Source organism: Panthera pardus, unplaced genomic scaffold (genome assembly GCF_024362965.1).
Source record: "Panthera pardus isolate Hobbes unplaced genomic scaffold, ASM2436296v1 HiC_scaffold_2, whole genome shotgun sequence".
Classification (NCBI taxonomy): domain Eukaryota; kingdom Metazoa; phylum Chordata; class Mammalia; order Carnivora; family Felidae; genus Panthera; species Panthera pardus.
Genome location: NW_026526765.1, coordinates 75,163,318 through 75,184,426, shown reverse-complemented (window position 1 = coordinate 75,184,426; position 21,109 = coordinate 75,163,318). Strand labels below are relative to the sequence as shown.

General features: G+C 40.9%; 1 protein-coding gene across 9 annotated transcripts; it reads left to right on the top strand.

The window, feature by feature from the left end:
* The first annotated feature begins 1,328 nt into the window (after nucleotides 1-1,328).
* On the top strand, nucleotides 1,329-19,753 carry MACIR (macrophage immunometabolism regulator). Of its 9 annotated transcripts, none has more exons than XM_019450543.2 (3): nucleotides 1,334-1,679; nucleotides 9,373-9,462; nucleotides 17,237-19,753. In XM_019450543.2, exon 3 carries the CDS (start codon nucleotides 17,260-17,262, stop codon nucleotides 17,881-17,883), a length of 624 nt encoding a protein of 207 aa, XP_019306088.1. In that variant the 5' UTR covers nucleotides 1,334-1,679; nucleotides 9,373-9,462; nucleotides 17,237-17,259; the 3' UTR covers nucleotides 17,884-19,753. The 9 variants fall into 9 exon arrangements, with proteins under 9 accessions (XP_019306099.1, XP_019306088.1, XP_019306094.1 ...); XM_019450549.2 differs by lacking the exon at nucleotides 1,334-1,679 and adding an exon at nucleotides 1,857-1,976; XM_019450548.2 differs by lacking the exon at nucleotides 1,334-1,679 and adding an exon at nucleotides 1,857-1,990.
* The last annotated feature ends 1,356 nt before the right edge of the window (nucleotides 19,754-21,109 follow it).

Genomic DNA, 21,109 nt, shown 5'->3' with positions numbered 1-21,109 from the left:
GGTCATGATATCGCGGCTAATGGGTTCGAGCCCCACTTTGGGCTCTGTGCTGACAGCCCAGAGCCTGGAGCCTGCTTCAGATACTGTGTCTCCCTCTCTCTCTGCTCCTCCCCCACTCACGCTCTCTCTTTCTGTCTCTCAAAAGTAAATAAACATTTAAAAAAATTTTTAAGGGGCACCTGGGTGTCTCAGTCGGTTAAGCGACCGACTTCAGCTCAGGTCACCATCTCACAGTTCGTGAGTTCAAGCCCTGCGTCAGGCTCTGTGCTGACAGTCTGGAGCCTGTTTCAGATTCTGTGTCTCCCTCTCTCTCTGCCCCTCCCCTGCTCATGCTCTATCTCTCTCTGTCTCAAAAATAAATAAAAACATTAAAAAAAATTAAACATTAAAAAAATTTTAATTAATTTGTGTTTTCTAAAATTGTTCTTTAGAGAATATTCTTCAAAGTCTTCTTCTCCCTCTAACTTCCCATACTTACTTTAGGACACAGAGAGGTAGTATAAAATGTCTTCTAGCGGAGAAGCCGATGGGCATAGCTCTTTTGAAACAGGGGTGTTCGGGTTTATTTGTTTTTATGTTATCAGAAGCATATACAGATTTGGGAACAAGTTTGAATCAAGATTTGTTTAAATTTCTATTACGTTTATGCCTTTTGTGTTCACATAAAGTATTTTGTTAAAAAAAAGAAAGAACAGTAACAACTCTCTTGGATTGAGACTGGAACATAAATTAGCAACATCTACAAACAATTTCGTGTTTCCAGTGCCTGGGTTCAGACTCAGCTCAGGCACTAAGTACAAGTGTGACCTCGAGGAAGTTAAACTTTCCAAACCTTTAGGATGTGGATAATCGGTCACTCCCTCACAAATTTGTCGAGAGGTATAAATTTGGAAATTCACGTGAAAAGTCTTGGCATATATTCTTATCACTGAGTTTGTGAACCTGTTTGGCGGAGGAGATGCATATGAATTGAGAACAGAAAATCTTGATCAAAGAAAAGAATTTCTTACAAGAATGGAAAAGATCAAGCCTGAGGCTTCAAAAATAGCTAATCCAATCAGAATGTGAATTTGAATTCACCTCACTCCATTCCCTAGATATTTAGCAGTTTTCTAAGATTTGAAGGGCCAAATTTGTAATTTCATGGGCTTTCAGTCTGCTCAGGGCTGAGTCCTTTAAGCAGAGACTCACGAATGACAAACATCACCACACCACCTGAGGAAACGTACGTGCAGCCTAGGCCAGCGAGTCGGAGCTCTTCAGTTGGGCTGCAGGTTTGGACTGGGAGGAGGTGTTACGACTCCTCCTCCCCTTCCCAGTCCGCAACTCCCCCGCCCCCGCCAACTACTTCGGGCCTCTTAGCGCCTTTCTCCGGCCGGCCCGCCCTTCCTCCGGGTGTCAGAGCAGGGCGCAGGAGGCGGGCCCAGCGCAGACGGGCTGCGCCTCCGCAGCCGGAGGGAGGAGGGCGGGAAGGCGGGCGGCGGCGGCGGCGGAGGAGGAGGCGGGGACTACGCCGGGCGGTAGCTGGCTCCGAGCGCGGTGGGAGAGGAGAGGGTACCCGGCTGGCTCGGCTGGCGGCCTCTGCCCGGCTCTCGGCGCCGCAGCCCTGCGCCTCTCCCGCCCTTCTCTCCGGCTCTGCGGCCCAGGCGCGGCGGAGGTGGCAGAGCCCTGGGCCACCGGTAGGTTGCACGGGGACGGCGGTTCCGCCTGCAACCTTTTGTGCTGCAGAAAAGGTGGTGGTGATGGGTGGGTGGGTTGGGGGGTGCTCCAGTCACCGAGCTCCGGTGCCAGCCCAGTCGCGGCACCGCCCCTTCCTCCCTGCCTCGTGTCGGGGCCGGGCGCGCGGTGCCCGCGGTGCCCGCGCGGTGCCGGGGAACCCCAGGCAGGCGGGTCGGCCTCGGGGTGGACGACGAGGCGACCCCAGGGGCCCCGAGCCTCGGCGGGCTGGTCCCTGAGCGCCCGAGCTGGAGGCTGGGGTCTGGTGACCTGGGTGGGGCCCCTACGGGGTGCGGGGAGCCCGCGGCTGCTTGGCACAGGGGTGGGGCTGGAGACGCCGTGAGTGTGCAGCGCGTGTGAGTGTGCGGGGGCGTGCGCCCCCGTGTGCGCGCGGCGTGCGCTCGCCGGGGAGGTGCGGGGACTCGGCGATCCGGAGCGCCTCTCCCGCGGTGCGGCGGTGCGGAAGTCCAGGCGCGTTGGCGCGCACGCTGGTTCCTCCGCCGGCGTGCCCGCACCGCGGGGCAGACGGCCTCGGGGCCCCATTGAGAAGTAGCTCTTTCCCTGGCCTGCTGCGCCTCTGGCGGCGCGCCACGGCCGCGCGCCTGGTGCGACTGCCCCGGCCAGATAGCGCCCACGGGCGAGCCCTGAAGGTCTTATCTCGCCGGCCCTCCTCGCCCCCACTGCAATCCTGGGGGTGAGGTCGCCCGAGAGCCCGCAGCCCGCGCCCGCTGCGCGTCTGCGGGTACAGCGGGGGCGGATAGGCCGGCAGTGCCGGGAGGGGCGCGCTTGTAGATTGGGGCGGGTTGCTGGCCAGAAGCGAAAGCGGCAGATTTGTTGTTGGCCATTGCCGCCCTCTCCCCACCTGTCGCGGGTGGACTTTTGTAGGGCGGGTGATAAGCGGGGGAAAGGGGTTTCCAGGCGGGCGGCAGTCAGACGCTGAGCAGGCGGCCCCATTGTGAAGCTGCCAAACTCTCTCTAGTGGTGGAATCTGCAAATCTGCCAGCAAGGAGATGGGAACATGAAGGGAATGACGGCCCCGTCCTTTTCCCCTTGCAAGTGTTCCACGTCCTTAGGGTTTTCCTGCTTCTCCACCCACTTCGGTTTGCATCCGGGTGGGTTTACTGATGAGTGTCGAGCCAAGATGCTGACAGTGTCTGTGCATGGTGGTTGTACATAGGTAAAACTGGGGCTGGGAACTTTTTAATCATTTGAGGAAGAATGGAGGCAGTAGCATTTAATCGCATGCTTGCTACTCCTAGCCCAAAGAGCAATTCTTGCAAAACATTTCTGACGTTACTAGACTTCATTTTACATTGTTTTTCTCAGATGAGCCACTCTACAATTTAGAGTTGTTAGTTGCTTTGTATGTTTTTTTTAACCCTGTAGAAGTTACACTCTCAGGGAGATATAAATGATCTCTTCTCAGTTTATTTTCCCAGTGATTTCAAAATAAAGTGTTGGTTATTATTGCAGAAGCTTTTGGTGCTTTATTAATTAAAGGCCATGCTTTGTGCTTACAGTTATGTTTAATGAATGTTTCACAGATTTCAGTGTTTTTATCATGTAACTGTGTATGCATTATAAACTTAATAAAATGTCCAGGATGAAATACAAGGCTTAATGAGCCCCTAGACCTCTTCATTTGATAAGAATGGTGTATAGAAAATGCTTCTGTCAGCATTTTAGTTAATTGCAAATGAGACTGTTTAATAGTGACTATTCCAAGATATAAGATACATAGGATATTCATTGACCTTGCATAATGGTCAGTAAATTTGTTTACCTTCTCTGTGTAACTTTGTATGCTTCGGGAAGCTATTGTACACTCTTAAAAGTATGTAGTGTGGTAGAAGTGATAAAACTTTATATACAGTGTTTAAATTTTCTTTGCTGTTGCCAATTTATATCCTCTGGGGGAAGAATCACCTCTTTCCTCCAGAGAGAACTCTTGATTTCATCACAGGCCTATCAGAAGAAGTTTCTGGTTTTAAGCTTTCATGTGGAAGGTTAGCCATTTCCACCGTGTGCACCTGTCCCATTTCGGTTATGTTTCCTAGGAGGCAAATTTCTTGTAAAGACTGCATGTAGACCTCCAGTTCCAGTTACCATCAGTCATATTTGTAGTGAAACTCCCATTTTTTTTTTTCTAAAAGTAGAAGGTGACTTCACATAATGGTAAGACAACATTGGTAATCTAGCTTTAATTTCTACTAGCAGAAACAGAGGGGAAAATGAATGCTGCACTTTGAGGGGGTTGCTATTGAAAGAACTGATACTAGCAAGAGAAACACATTTTTGTCTACTGAACCAATTATGGGTTGTCTTACCACCCTGGTGAGATTAGTGATTTGTTTGTAAGGTCAAGGATGGTTTCAGAACAGTCACACTCAACAGCTCTTAAAATTTTTGATGTTAGTTTTTATGAGTTACGAATGGAAAAGTAAGATTAAAGTAATCTTTAAGAGGATCATGTAGGGTAGGCACAGCTAAGCATTTTGTTTTCATTGTGTGTGTTGTGCTTTAGCAGCTAACCTGTTTTATTTCTGCTCAGTGTTTTGTGACTTGAGAGATGTTTTGGTCTGTGTCTTTTTTGTTTTTAGAGTAATATTTGAGACTGGTGGTTGCAAAATATTTTCATTAATCTGCGACTTTTAAAAATAGCTGTTTTTTTTTTTTTTTTTCCAGGTGCTTTTTTAAAATTACTGATCGGTCCTCAAAGAGCTACTCTGAGAAATACTGCCTGTTTCCTTTTTTTTTTTTCTTTGTGTTTTTGAATCTAGAATTAGAATCCATAACCTCTACTCTACCAGTTTCCTTTGCCCAAAATTTATCTTTTCATAACATAATCTTTAATGATTAGTGGGATTTATTTACCAGAATTTTGCAAGGGCTATTTCCTGGCCTTCGTATTTATAACCATATGGTTTGGAAGTGATAGATGTTAATTTTTTTTCTTACTGCTATTTTGTTAGTGGATCTGTGCTGAAGTCTGATACTTAGGGCTTTTTTGAGTGTAGAGATTTTGTGTGTGGGTTTGAACATTTCCATGTGGGAGCTTTCTGCAGTTGGGGAAAAAAAACACTCCCTTCTCTGGGTTCCCAGGACCATTCAGGTTTCCTGTTCTGTGTATTAGATGTATATTATTTCCATGTCTGTCTGTCTTTCCTTCCCAGCTTCACTTTTTCTATTTGCCCCAGTGCCTGTACAATGCTGGGATATAATGAGACTCCAGAAATACTGTTGAATGACAGAATGAGTAAATGAATAATTGAAAGGCTCAATGGATACACCCAAAGAAATACTCCTCAGATCTGTATGGGAAGCCACTGTGCAAGCAGAAGGGGCTTTCTTTCCCTTTTCCCCCCTGTTTTAATTCATTGCCTTTTCATTGTTAAATATTACTTTTGAGTAGAATAACAATGTAATTGCCAAACTGGGACACTTTTGAGAGATAAAGGGCGTGCTATAAATAATTATGCCAGAGAACGGGCTCTGACAGAGACGTGGCCACCCTACTTTTGAAGGACATTCTTCTTTATTTACCTGTTTTGCTATCACCTTGCCTGTGAAATTTGACACACTTCCTAGTTAATGTTTGCAAACTTTAAAAAACATTTTTTTTTAATGTTTTTAGTTATTTTTGAGACAGAGAGAGACAGAACATGAGTATGGGAGGGTCAGAAAGAGGGGAGACGTAGAATCTGAACAGGCTCCAGGCTCTGCGGTGTCGGCACAGAGCCTGACACGGGGATCGAACTCATGGAGTGTGAGATCATGACCTGAGCTGAGGTTGGACGCTTAACTGACTGAGCCATCCAGGCGCCCCAGTTTGCAAACTTTTCTATCTGCAGAAGATTCATTTGCAGTCATGTGTTGAGTGTCTTTTGCTTACTCACTCATGGCCTCCCTATCCAGAGGCCTGTGGGAAGTCCTTGGCCATGCTCAGTTTTCCCTATTTACAGTGCTTACAGGATAATGTCACAGGGTTTTCTGTTTGTTTCAGTTGTTAATAGCTGGAAGCATTATGTACTCTAGCCTCTGGTCTGTTTACTTCAGTCTGTCTTTCTACACAGCATTTAGTACATCTTGTAAGAATTTCACGTGAATTCTTTTCCTTCTTGCTGACTGTTTTTGAGAGGAGATGCATTGGTATGTCGCCAAGCCTTCATGTTCAAAACATTGGCCAGAATCAGTTGCAAGTGTTAAGAGATTTATAGATTTTAAAAGTATTCTAAAAATGTTATTTCAATCTAAAACTTTATTCTAGATTTGAAAGCAGAGGAACCTTAAAGTGATTATCTCCGCCAGCCCTGGAGCTGAAGTGGAAATTTAGGAAATGGCTGGTAATTTCATAGTAAACAAAGTGTATTAACTCATCTTCCCTATTATGACAGTGTCCGTGGGCTTTGGAGTCGGACTGGTAGGCATTGAGATTCTTGCTTGGACTCTCAAATAGTATTATTTGATTGAATACTTTAAAATGGGGGTAGTATTTTCCTCAGGGAGTAGCTATAAATCGCTTATAGCTTTTGGCGTAAAGAAGGTGTTCAAAAATACTGGTTTCTTTTTTATTAAAAATCCCAATCTGTTGGAAGCTTTTATATTAGACTCCTAATTGTTTGTAGTAGATGAGGGTAAGCCCTTACTATAGTTTTTTGTTTTGTTGTTTGTTTTTGTAAATAGTTTCCTTTATAGGCAATCTCTTTAAAGAAGTTATATTCTTATATTCGTGTCTGGTCTCATTCTTTTAATTCTTCCCCTTTTTCATCATCTTTATCCTCCTCCTCCTTTTAGCCCCTGTGCACAGATAGCAGGTGGTACACGCCCGACAGAAAGCAAAGTCAGAAATGAGTAAAACTGAGACCAGGAAAGGAGCTGCCGTACCTTGGTGTTGACCGGGTGGCTCCCTTGGACTCTGTGTTTGTATTCTATTTTTGGCTTGGCAGTGCCCTATTAGGGATAATCAGTTACTACACTTTGTTTACTATGAAATTACCACCATTTCCTAGACTTCCACATCAGCTCCGGGGCACGAGTGGGATAATTACTTTAAGGCTCCTCTGTTTTCCAATCCAGAATGAAGTTTTAGGTTGATTTTTCTTTTGCTGTTGAAAAAATGTTGGACAATACATTTCTTCAGTGCATTTACAAGTTTGAAAGGAAGCATGTATCACCAAGTACATGGTGCAAATTATATGAAAGTTTGATTGAGATTTTACACTGTTTTTGAAAACGATTTTTGATTTAGACTTAAACCAGATCCAGACTTTTCCCATGTTCCTCCTGCTGGGTTTTCAATCTAAAATTGCTAAAAGTCTAAATGAAGTTTATCTCACTTTGTGATAGATGTAGTCCTGAAATATTCAGCGGAAATGTCGATCTGTATTTGATGCCCAACCACTGGTTGATACGTGTTTTTCCTGCCTTACGATTTATGATTTTAAAGTATCTTACCCGCTCCTGGAAGAAAGGGCCCCCGTGACTTAGAATGACTTCGTGGAAGACTGCACTATGTGCTGTGACATGCTAACACTTTCCAGTTGGAAATAACACTAGAACTAGTAGCTAAAACTACCTCCCGCTAATCATTTCACAAGTGAGGCAGTAAAGCTTTAAAATAAAGTGCCTCCCCACACATTGGAAATAGAATTCCATTTACAGAAATTAATTTACATTTTTCAGGAACATGGTTATTGTGTAAAAAGCTGTACATCCGGGCTTATGGCTGAACAGAGGCCACATGTATATAAAGCAACGTCAGTGGGCTTTGGAGCCAGACGAGATGGGGTTCAGGTTCAGACAGCGTCACCTGATGGAATACTTACACTGGGGAGGATACGTCCTCGTGGAGTAGAAGTTAAGATGCAGTGAAAACAAATGGTGTAGGGCTTTTGGCGTCCAGAAGGTGCTCAAAAACCTTAGTTTCTTCTTTAATTTCCCTTCCCCATTAAAAATCGATTTACTTGAATTAAGAAGTCAGGTTGCCGGGGCGCCTGGGCAGCTGAGTGGGTTAAGCCTCCAACTTCGGCTCAGGTCACGATCTCACAGTTGGTGGGTTCGAGCCCCCATTCGGGCTCTGTGCTGACAGCCCGGAGCCTGCAGCCTGCTTGGAATTCTGTGTCTCCCTCTGTCTCTGCCCCTCCCCTGTTCACGCTCTGTCTCTGTCTCAAAAATAAAGAAACACCTACAAAAGAAAAGTCAAGTTGAGCTTTCTAACAGTAGTATTGGGGAAATTTGGAGGGGTGAGTGTATGAAATAAAGAATGTATTGTCGGGCAACAGCTTCGTGACATCACAGTTCACTTCATGTAAAAACCAGAGGCTTCATTGGTGGAGGAGAAGCTAGTGTTCATCATCGAGGTGTCTTGGCTCCCCAGTCTGAACAGGGTTTGTGCCACAGGCGGTGGCAGGGAGCGTGTCTGTTTCTTAAGTGGACCCACGTTCCGAAGGCTGATAAACGTGTGAGCTGCTCGGAATGATCGTTCTTGGTGCACAAACTCCTTCCAGTTCCTCAAGCTGCAGAGGAAATCCCTTTAATTCGGGAATTATCCCTTTCCTTTGGCTAAAACTCTTCAGTACTGGCAAGGGGACAGTAATAAAGTGACAAAGTCCTTGCCTTTTCCCTTGCTGTTTGCAGTTGGGCATGTTTCATGGTAGCCACTGTGTCGGGCCCTGTGCACCTGTGGGGGTGAAGTGGCTCCACAAGGCTCGTTTGGGGCTCCCTCGTCCCAAGTTAAACACAGCAACAGAAATGCAGCAACCCAAGAAATCTTGCCAGGTGGAAAGGACTTTGGGAAATTTTCTTGGCCTTAAGAAGTTAAGCCAATTAACTAGGAAGGTAGGAGATACAGATAGATTCTCTTACACATTACCTTCCCAGGTAGGGGGAAGACACAAAGGAGATGCTAGAAACCTTAAGTACTGTGGTAACTCCAAAGAAGTGTTTTTCAAGTTGTTGCTGGGAAGGAAGGAAGGAAGGAAGGGCATTGTTTTCCAAGACCTTTCCGTTTATTTGCTTCAGAGCAGCAGTCTTATGAAGGATTTTTAATTGTTGCTATTTTGTGGCTAAAATGAGTAGACACCAAAAATTAATTGCATGACAATAACATCACACATCCATAAAGGACTTTGCAGAATATGTTCACCTGCCTCCTCTCATTAGATCCATACAACAACTGTATGAGGAGGAAGGGTGGTACTGTCCTCATATTAAATAATTGCTCTTGATGCAAGGTCAAGAGGCAGCGTTGTTAACAAGGCCAGGACTAGGACCTGTTCTTTTGACCTCAGCCTCAGGGTTACTATTTCCATAGGATACTCTGAATCTCTTGAACACACGAATTGGTGGTGGAATCGACTTTGAACCCCCCAAATTTTTGTGTCTCTGTCTTTAGTCCAGTTAGCTGCTCTTAGTCTCAAGGTAGAATTTCAGCAGCAGAATACAGAGGAACAAACATGATAAAGTGTTTGAAGTTAAAATTTAGCTGAACTCAAATTGCTTTAATGAAATGAATTAATATTGTGTCCTCTCTAACCTGTACCTGGTGTTAGTACCTCCTGCTAGTTTCATCCTCTTTTGCAGTTAGAATTCTTATAATTGCTTTTTAAGTTGTGTTACTTGTTATATTAAAGGTTTATTTTTATATTCCATGTTTAGTATCTGGAGTAGAGCAGAAAAAATAGTATGCCTGTGTTCCCTTGGGACTCATTGGACATTGTACAGTGACATCTTCTGGGATTTAGTCTGGTGAGTTATATTTTGCTTTTTCTGTTTGTTAACCAGTTGTGTGAACATAGTATCGTAATGTAATTTAAGGACCACATAAACAATCAACATGAAATGTCAGTATATCATTGCAAATATGTACACTACAATTACGAATTTTTTCATGATGAGAACTGAAATTACTGTTGCAGAATGAGACTGTTACTATCTTGAAGTGTTTGCTTCATTGATTGAGTAGGTTTTTTTTTTTTTTTTTTTATTCCCTATAAGATACAGGACGTTTTATGGAATAAGATTTCAAAATAGAGTAGTTAAGAGGTAGTTGCTCTAATTTCAGGGAGATTTTAGTAAAACATGAATCCCTAGGGATTGGCACAATAATTTGCAAAAAGTTCTAGTTGTATATTGTCCCACATAAAGAATGGCAAACAGGTGACTGAATGGAGCATCATTTTCACTTGGTCATGTAGCAGTTCACTGCAAGTATGACGTTCCTTTTATTACTCCATGAATTTAAACTTGTTCAAATTATGCAGTGCTGTTGTCTTCTTTTAGTTCTTTTTCAGTGTGTCATCTGTGTATCTGTGCTAACACAGGTGTCCATGTGACTCCATCTCTTTGAAGGTGAAAAACATTTAATAATGATCATTATAGCTTTTAGCATTTTAAAAAGTGTGTTAGTGTGAGTTCATGCTTTGGTATGTCCTTCTGCTTGGGCAATGTTTTTGTAGGTCCTTCCTTTGAATTAGAGTCATCATAATCCTTGGGGGGTGGGGGGAATCCTTGGGGAAAAAAAATCTAGTTTCCTAATGAGTGATTTCCAAATTAGCAGTCAGCAGCAGAATGACTCAAAAGAATGATGGGGGAAAACCAACACTTTGGTGTCAGTAGGTAGATATAGCTTATTAGATTTATGAAAATGCATTTTAAAACATTGACAAAATGGAAACATTACTACATTTTCAGTTTTGAGAAAGAAAGCAAGAAGTACAAAATACTTTTAGAGGATACTGAGTAAGAAGTACTGTGGCTGGGTTATTAACTCATCTGATTTAAATAAAGCACAAAACTACTTGCAGTGAGAAGAAGCTACAGGAATGTGTGTGTCTGTCTGTTTGTCTCTATCTTTCTCTCCAGATCCATGTCTGTAGACAAATGCATGTATACATAATTATAGATATATTTATAAATGATAGGACAGTCTAGCATAGCTGCAGAAGGTGAAATGAACCAACTCAAGAGGCAGTAAGTTACTTGTAATTGAAGGTGTTCAAACACACACTGTAACAGCCATTAAGATTCCTTCTGATTCTGAGATTAGATAATGTGAAGAATTCTAAAAGTAGGACAGTCAAAAACTTGGAAATATGTGATAGACTTCTTTTATTTTTAAAGTCTGAATTATTGATATATAAATTATATATAGTGAAATTCACCCTTTTGTATAGTTTGATGAGTTTTGACAAATGTAGCCAGTTGTAGAAAGACCACTACAGTCAATATGTAGAATATTTTAATCACCCCCCGTTGTAGCATTTTGTAGTCATTGATTTTTTTCCAGAATGTCCTATAAATAGGATCACACAGTATGTAGCATTTTCTGTCTGCAACTTTCACTTGTGTAATGCTAGTCTGCACCTTTTTGTTGCTGAGTGGTATTCCACTGTATGGACAGACCATGGTTTCTTTTTCCATTTCCCTGTTGATGGACATTTGGATTGTTTCCAGTTTTTGGTGATTAAGAATGAAACTGTTAAAAACATTCGCATTCAGGTCTTTGTGTGAACATATATTTTCATTTTTCTTAGTAGGTAAATGCCTACAAGTTGGGTAGGTGGGTTTTTTAATAAGTACTTATTTAACTGTACAAGTAATTGCCAGACTGTTGTCCAAAGAGCTGTATCTGACAGAGGCTGCTAAGAAACTAAAGAAACTGTACCAAAGTATGTGCAGATGAAGGGGCCTGGTTCTCATTCAGCACTGATTTATTTTTATTTTATATCCGGTTTTAACAAGGTTGGTTAGCAGATCATTATTAAGCCCACAATGGATTAGAAACAGTAAGTTAAAGGTCTTAGGGATAGGTTGTTAGCAATTCAAAGCATACAAAAATGATATCCACTAATATGACAATAATCACTGATTGAAAGCTAACAAACAAACAAAAAAGGCAGTGAAATTCTCCTACTCGGTAAGTTCTCTGACAAGTTCCTGAACATGTCTGCATAGTAGAATCTCCTGGAGATCTTTTGTAAACTTCAGACCCTAGGCTGTACCCCCGATGAATTAAATCACAGATCTGGGGTAGAGCACAGACATCAGTATTTTTTGAAGCTCCTTGGATGATGTTAGCATGTGTACAGGTTTGGGAACCATGTGCTGCAGGCCCAGCATGATGAAGTTGATGGAGACAGGAAACCAGGAAATGTCTGCCTGACTCTGGGCAGGCCCCTGCCTTCATGGCTTCAGAAGTTCAGCATCCATGCAATCCAAGATCATTCTGGCATTAAAACTAGGTGGTTCTAGATATTACTAGATTGACAGTAGTCATGCTTAGGAGACTCCCCATTTTCCAAGAGCCGGCTTTATTCCAAATGGTTCATTTCTTGAAAAGGATTTGGTTCACATGGTGACATTTTTGTTCTGTATATTTAGACAGTTATATCTGTTTTCTTTTAAATGGAATTGCTGTGTGTTACTAAAAGCGGTTCAAACATATGGAACAATTTTTTGATTACTGGTGGTGACTTTTTTCGATAGGCCTGATTAAAAAAAAAAAAAAAATTCCCAGAATGCAGTATTTCTCGAAAAGAATTCTTTGTGTGGCAATTGTGAAACTTCTCAGCTATTTTCAGAGCTGGTCTAAGGAGCTAAGGTGTTTAGGTTATATTTTTTTAAGGCCCCTTGTGCCACATGCTTAGGAAGTTAGACTTCCTAGGGAGTGTTCAAAGCTGAACACATTCTAGACAGGTCACAGTCTTTTGAACATGCTCATCTTGCTGTACTGGGTTCCCTACATGTGTGTTGTGGTTTGTACCTGTTGGCATTAGTTGCAACCAAAATTCATAATTGCAGGCTGTACCTAGTGTTTTTAAAATATGCACTGTATGCACTGTGTACATTTTTCTAGCAAAACGTGTTACCTTGTCTAGTGTTGTCTAATTTTGAATCCTCATCTATTTCAAAGAAATAAATGGCATCCGTGAACACTGTCAGTCTTGCATGTTTTATTAAGTATATGTTAGTCCCCTTGTGACAGATTAGATTGTGAGGCAATTTGATATGGAATTAAAGAAAATTTTTTTAATTATATAAAATTTTTAAAACATATATGAATTATGTTTGTTCTTGGAACGTACTTAAGAAACTCACTTTTAAAAGTACTATTCAGCTACAAGTTGACTTTTCTATTCTCATTGTACTGTGTTGTTCTAGACTCTTCTATCAACAGAAATTTTGCTGCTTTTGTTATTATTAACAATACTTACCCTGTTTTCTGTTTCCAGTTTTTATTTTTGCTTTAAGCTATATATGAAAGGCATTAATGGAATCAATAAGGATATTGTTGGTCTCTGATTTCTAGTGTTCAGCAATGCAGAAGTTAGCATTGTGCCTGATTTCCTGCCTCATGTTTATTCTTATTGATGCAGTGGGAGAGGGTGCCTATTGCACACACCCGCAGTGTTTACAAGAGTTCTTGTAATCTTTTACCTTGGCAGTATGCGTTTATGATGCACAGTTTATTTTAGGATATGAAGCAAAATGCGTAGTCATGAGCAGTTTATGAAGAATAACAAACCTATAAGCAAATTTTTCATGGGAAAATATGAAGAATGTTCTGCCAAACAAAGGCCATCTCCAATTGTAGTCATGGTAGCCATGTTTCCTGATGAGTGCTTTTAGTGAGAAATTTTGCAATGTGAAATATTGGACATCCATCTTTAGCGTCACTGGTGTATTACTATTATTATTTTTTTTTTTTTCTGTAGGATTGCAGAATTAGAAAGTACCTAGACTTCTTCAGAACACACTAGATGTGATCTATACTACTTCTACCCACTTAAGAGATAGCCTGTGGAAGCTGATTTGCTAACTGTTCCCAGGATCTTGCTCCAGTGTGCAAATGCAGTCAGGAAATTCTAAGGAATTTAATAGCATAAAAACTTTGCTTTCAGTCACATTGAAGAATGGAAGGCATGCTGCTTAGTCAGCATTCCACCTAGCTAAAAACAAAATATTTGCCAACCAGCATTCTCTTGTCTGAAACCCCGCCGCCACCTAGCTTCCTTAGTGCTGCATAGTAGATACTCTTTAGAAAGGCCATATATTAATTAAAAAGGATCCTTTAAAAAAACAACAACAACAACAACAACAACAAAAACTAAGTGGTCTGCAAGAGTTCAGGTTGTTGCAGCATTGACATTCATTCCTACGTGAATATTAAGGTCTGAAGATGTTCTCATGAATTTGGCAGCACACTGCAGAAACCAGTGAAGCCACCTAAAAGAGCTGTTAGTTTTGAGACTCTCTTACTGTTTGGAGCAGAAATACTGATGCTTTTGTAGCAAAAATGTGCACAGTTCTCCAGAATTTACAGTTGTGCATCAAGAGAGATTGAGTAGGTTGCAGCTTTATGTGTATTTCAAACAGCGTTTTTATGTTCCAGCACAGTGAGACTATAATTCAGAAATCTGACGTAGAGTATTGACCTTAGTTACTAGGCTAAATATTTGTTAGAGTGTATAAGAAATGCTTATTTCTTTGACTTTCTGGTTCGTTGGTGTTTTCTAACAAGGGAGCCGGGTTGTTTACCTTAGCAAAATCACAGTAGGTTTCTTACACCAGGGCTGCTTGGCTGAAATTTCCAGAGCTCTTTAACCACATCTGTTCCTTTTGTTTGACAATCTGGGTGAAATCATTGTCTATCAGGTAGATGCCTGCAGATCCTGTTAGGCAGTTTTGCCCAGGCCAGGTGATATTTTTGTGTGATGTTATGGCTGCTGGAAACTTATGCAGTGGTGGTTACGTACCTCATGTTTCATGTTCCATCAGATTTTGACCTTTATACATCACTTTACTCACTATCTTAAGTTTTCTCATTTTCTAGGTGCTTATTTTCTAGATAATAGATAATTTCTGCCTTTTACTCTCAGACCTTTGTATCCTGCCACCCTTTATCCTCATCCTCTAGAGAGTCTCACAGCTCCTGATGGTCTGTCTTGATGCAGCAGAATTGGCTTAGTATAGGCACACACTTCCAAGTGATTCTGTTGATCACAGAAGCCTGTGCCTGCTCTTCTTTGTGGTGATTTTGTGTGTTACCTTGTTTAGCAATTTTTATCCTTCAGAGGCGAAAAAGACTTTCAGCCTAGCTCCGTTTGAATTATTACCCAAATCAGAATGGGTGGAGTGTGAATTCATGGATTTGGGGAAGTTTATAATGTACCAAATGAGAATGCAGGAACGTGGCTGGTGGAGATCTGTGGACTGTCGTGGGGTACCAGATTTGGAAGAGACCTAAACCATTGTGTCACTTAATGTGGACTAACTGCTGGAGTGTCATCTCCTGGGTCATTCTTGAGTGAGGTACCCATCTGGGTGTGTGTTCTCTTTCCTCTGTAGCCTGGGTTATTTTAGCCTCACTGACCCTCCTCGTCTTTCAGAATGGAGTATCAGAGAAACACTGCGTGCCTATAGCTGCCTGTCAGGTTAGGTAGGTTGGAGGCCTTGAATCTGTCTTCTTGTGCTTCTTCTGGGCTGTAGAATTAGCGAGAAAGAAAGTATTAAATTAGTTTGTCATTTGGCTTAGGGTCAACATTTTTTTATTCAGCATAAGGTTTGATGAGGCTTGGGTTCTCTCAAGTTGATTAGGTAAGAAATCTTAAGTTTTTGTATGCATGTCAAAGTAGCTGATAGTCGCCTACTATTCCTGTCCTGTTTTTTTAAAAAAAATTTTTTTTTTAACATTTATTCATTTTTGAGACAGAGAGAGACAGAGCATGAACGGGGGAAGGTCAGAGAGAGAGGGAGACACAGAATCCGAAACAGGCTCCAGGCTCTGAGCTGTCCGCACAGAACCCGACGCGGGGCTCGAACTCACAGACCGCGAGATCATGACCTGAGCCGAAGTCGGACGTCCAACCGACTGAGCCACCCAGGCGCCCCCCTGTCCTGTTAACAGAGCTATAAATTACACGGTCAAATATAAATTTATTTTTACATTAATAATATAGAATAAAGTCAATCACTTTAAATCCGGAGGGTCTGAAGGGCTACAGTATCTTGATTAAATTAAATTTGGGAATGCATAGTCTAAGATTTAGAATAGGAAGTAAGTAGAGTTCTGTGGATCCCTTTGGCGTTTGCTGTATCTCAGGAATCCTTATTAGTGTTAGTTTTCAGTTGTGCTATAGATGTGGGCTGTAGTGAGGACAGGATAGTATCTGGGAACTTCTTCATAGTCTTGGTTTATTTTCTAATGAAGGAGAGTATAGTGTGTAAATGAGGGAATAAGGTTCTTTTTTTTTTTTTTTTTTTCTTTCTTCTAAAGCTTTAGAATTGCTTGGATTTTAAATGAATACCCAAAGTTTGGGAAGAGCTTCAATTAGGGAAAGGTTGTTTTACAACGAGATTTTATAAGAATTATTTAATAAATTTATTTTTCAATAAATTTTTCATCTTAAAGTTGACATCTTAATAGTTGACTCTTAGACATCGTTTTGATTAGCCATCTGAGATTCTTAAAACTGTGTTTTCTACTTCTAATTGATGATCAAGTAGAAATAAAGTTTCTCTGAAATGACACGGCCACTCGGTTTTCCTTAGTATTTTATTTTCCAAAGTTTGATTTATCTGCGGCTTTCTAGAAACGTGGCCATTATTTGTGGTACTTGGTGTCAGTAGGGTTTTCCAAACTATGTAATGTGATAATCGTGGTGAATAATATCAGCATTCATTGAGAATTGTTCTGCCATTTTTTACACTATTCAAAAGTACAGTGTTTTAGGTATTGCAAAATAAAATAACTCTCAGAGCAATAGCTGATTAAACAGTCAAAGTACATCTGATATTTTATATAAATTCACTGTTAAAAATGACCTGATGTATTGGATTGGGGTTTATTTTTAAACTACAAAATGGTTTGCTCTAAACAATTCATTGGGTGTATGGGAGGAACAACATTTACAACATTTGGGGAACTTTCCCTGAAGGCTCCCCATACCTTAAAAAGAAAAATTGGGTCTGATTAGAACCTTTGCAGAAAGGTTTTTATCTTTCATAAAAGTCCCTTAAACACAATTGAAAAACAAAATTGTGGGCGTGAGGAGCTGAGTGCTTGTTTTCAGTTACATGATGGAAAATGTAAAGATTTAAATTTTCAGGTTGGGAACGTTTAGTGGATTCTTGCTAAATAAGCTGTGTGTATTTTTATTTGCTTAATGTTGAGATCTGTATTTGATTTGCTTAATAGCACATCGAGAAATAAACTTCGTGTGATTTGTGTGGAGTGCCTCATTTAGAGAAGTATTGTTTTCTGTTTGCTTCTTGTCTGAACCTTTTAGTAGTACTCCAGACTTTAATTTAACCTGCCTTTGAGTTCTTGAAGGCAGAGAAGTAGTAGTCATTTTATGCCTGCTCTGGAATGCTTTATAGACACAGATAAAAATCTGGCGGTTGTTCACTGGCTTTTCTTCAGGCCAGTGTTATTTCATGCTCCCTGAGCCTTCCAAAATTATCAGCGTGGCCCAGGATTCTGTGTCTTACACCTTTACAGTCTGAGTCTGTTTGCTTTCAGGGGTGTGCAGACTGGTGCCTAAGATGGAAGTAGATGTTAATGGAGAGTCCAGAAGTACCCTGGCCACCCTGCCCTTGCCTGTGGCGGAGGCGAGCTCCCCAGGAAAGGCAGAAGCAGAGAAGCCGCGCTGTTCCAGCACGCCGTGCTCGCCGATGCGCCGGACTGTGTCAGGCTACCAGATCCTGCACATGGACTCTAACTATCTGGTGGGCTTCACAACTGGTGAGGAACTCCTGAAGTTAGCCCAGAAGTGCACAGGAGGTGAAGAGAGTAAGGGAGAAGCTGTGCCTTCCATGCGCTCCAAGCAGCTGGATGCAGGACTTGCACGTTCCTCTCGTTTGTATAAAACCAGAAGTAGGTACTACCAGCCATACGAGATTCCGGCGGTCAATGGCAGGAGGCGAAGGCGGATGCCCAGCTCGGGAGACAAGTGCACTAAATCTTTACCTTATGAACCTTACAAGGCCCTCCATGGGCCCCTGCCTCTTTGTCTTCTTAAAGGTAAGAGGGCTCACTCCAAATCTCTGGACTACCTCAATCTAGACAAAATGAACATCAAGGAGCCAGCCGACACCGAAGTGCTCCAGTACCAGCTTCAACACCTAACCCTCAGAGGGGACCGTGTGTTTGCTAGGAATAACACATGAATGACTTACAGAGAGTGCAGACCAGTCTAGGCCAGCCTGCGCTTGGCGGGAAAAGACCAGTCTAGGCCAGCCTGCGCTTGGCGGGAAACCCACTGTTGTACTCTGTACAGGACTCTTCATGTTACAGATGGTTATATCAGCTCAGCGTTCCTGGAACAGAAAAATTGTTTGGATCAGATTTCAAATGCAGGGATGAAATCACAGGTACTTTGGGGGAAATCATTCTAGAGCACGCAACTGCAAAGAACACAGAATGTTGGCCGTTAGTCTGTATAGCTTTTTAGCTAGGAAAAAAGGCTTCGGGTACAGTAATACCATCTTTATGATTCTGACACTCAAATTGGGAATGTTACATGCTTGGTTGTTGCTGACTTGGTATGATTCATTAGAAATTGATATCCTTAAGTACTCAAGTACTTCTTTAATCTCTGTATTTTACTATAAAATGTATGTAATGATTTGTTTTACGAAATTTAGAACTTGAACATTGCTGAATTGGACCACTTTTTATTTTTAAATATTGAGTTTAAAGATTTTATAACTGGTTTTGCACTGAAAAAATTAACATTTCAGATTGACAAGAGAATAATCTTTCTTCACTTGCCTCAATAATACTATTGAGCAATGAATTTTTTTATTTCCGCATGGAAAGTTATTGATCTCTATGGCTGTAAAATATTTCTTTATAGCATTATTAAAGTGTGTCTTAATACAATTAAATTTGGGATACAAAGTATTTATTTTACAATGGGTGGGGGGAAGCTTTTCCAGAAAGTTTCCAATATGAAGTTTTCATAAGTTAAAAAAGTTTCCTTAGTGCTTACTTTCTAAGTTAAAATTCATCTGGAACTTTAAAATGGAAAGGATTCTTTTAATTGTGGATGATAGGCATAATACTGTTTGCATCTGAATGTTCTGTAAGTGAATGAAACTTTAATAGAAGGACTCATGATTTCTACTATCGAATGCTTAAACTAAGTATGAAGTGATACCATTCAGCATGGCATCGGGTCATTCCAGTTTTAGTTCTGTGCAGCTCAAAGCGCTCATTGAAATTTCAGTTTCTAGGATTAGTGTGGGAGCCTAAAGGGCTTCTACAGTTTTAATGGGTTAATCCTGGATTACTTAACAATTTATGTCAATTGCACTGGTTTAATTTGTTGCTAAAGAAATAATGCCCTGGCTTTAGTAACAAATACAGCTCAACTATTCTTGAATATATTTTGAGGAAAATGTATGTAACTTAACCTTTTGTAAAAGTTTCTATTTTTTTTTTTTTTCTTTTTTGACTCTTGAAGGTGCAATTTATTACCGAATTGGCATTTCTGGCAGCATAGAACTGCTTATTTGAAATTTTATTTTGGGGACTGTTTCTTAGGTGTTAGCCATCTTGCTTATAAAATAAGAACACCTTTTATTAATGAGTGGGTCATTCCTGGTGCAGATAATGACTTTTATTTAGCCAGAATGAATGGCTAACTCTATGTAGAGCAGAGTAAGTATTAGAAAACCCTAGGAACTCTTTAAATCAACATTTATTATACTTTCACTGAGGCAAATCGTGTGAAAGAGCCTTGGGGAAGTTGACCCATGTCTTAAGACTGTTGGTCAGATTTCTTGGTGGGCTGGAAATTTTCAGCTGTTGTATATTTTAAAGTAAATTGCACCTTTGTAACATATTGTATTGACGAATGATCACTAAGATTAACTATATCTATACAGTCATTAGTTTGACAAGAAATAGAATCCTGTCAGATGCCAAAGAGTTGGGATTTTTACGTTTAATGATTAAACACCGTTATTTATTGATGATTTACCCTGTGGAACTGTATTATTTCTAACTATGAAATAAAAGGGTGATGTAAACACACATTGTTGTGTGGTGCTTTAAACAAGGTCCATCATCAGCAGGCTAGTTACTGTTCAAGAATTCCACCTAAGGACTTGTTTTTAGGCCCCATTTTTGTAAAAAAAAAAAAAATTACTTTTGTAGCTCATTTGTATTTCAGGGTAAAGGATATATTCATGGCAATGGTATGCATTCAGTCCATGAGGAAACACAACTGGGTGCCTGTGACATCTGTCCCTGCTCGTGCACCTAAGTAATTTCTTGAGCTAAATAGAAATATGTAGCTCTTTTGTTTTGGTTTTAAAGACTAGTGAACCTCTGTGGCAAAAATGAAGGGGTAGGAGGTTTGAGATATGACATATTTGCAATGATCTGGTTAGTAAAGAGAAATAATTTTCAGCTTGGTTGTAAGTTTTGAAAGTCTAGGTCTGTAGTTTACAGAGTGTGTTTGGAGAGCTCCTTTCGGTGGTGTTTTCTGTGCTCTCCATGATCTTGTGCTCCTAATGTAGGTAGTATCCCATCAAGAAAAAAGGGTAGGCTGGATCACTTTGAGCTGCAGGAAAAAAAAAATCCCATTTTCTATAGACTTTTCACATGGTTTTTAATTTTGAACTCTTTATTCCTCCCCCCCCCCCCATTTTTATTGAATTTAGTATTTTATACTAAACAGGGCTCCATTGGCCATAACACAACCTGCCTTTAAACAAATTGCCATCCTATATGGCTTTATTTTTTTTTTTCCTTTTTGGAAAAATACCATGTTTTAGAGGCTTAGCTGATGTAGCAGTGGAATTTCACTCTTTGCTCAAATCTGAGGTGAGCTGCTTTTGTGCCTCTGACTTCTACCTGGCTGCGTTTGCACCTCTGTTTCCAGGGCTCCTGTAGTCAGCAGTCAAGGAGGGAAAGACTTTTGGGGGTGGATTAAAATGTAAACTGGTTCAGAACCCCCAGATCTTCCAGACTCCGGCTCAGCTAGGCTACTGTTCCAGGCTATTGCTCCTTATGTAATGCCCGTGTGTGTGTCTTTTTCCTTCCCTAACATAATTATTTAAGTGATTCTAATATTTGGGATTTGGGAAGCTTTTATAAGATTGTAAGTTAACTTACAAAAGCAAATTGGCCTTTAACTGAACAAAGAATGTTTCTTCAACTCTTGAGAAAAGCAATGGATTTTTACTTATTTTCTCATTCTAACATACTCTTATCTTGGAAAGACTTTTATTTTGTTACAACCGTTGAAAACATTTTAAGGGAACTTTTAAATGACCCTGGCCTAAGTGATTTGTTCTAGGTCAAAGAAAGTGGGAGGAGAGGCTGTCAAGCAGTTTAAAGTGGCATAAATGCTTTGGAAGGGTTGGGGTGGAGAGAGCAAGGGTG

Coding starts and splice junctions, on each gene's coding strand:
- MACIR (XM_019450554.2), top strand. CDS start 17,260: ATGGAAGTAGATGTTAATGGAGAGTCCAGAAGTACCCTGGCCACCCTG.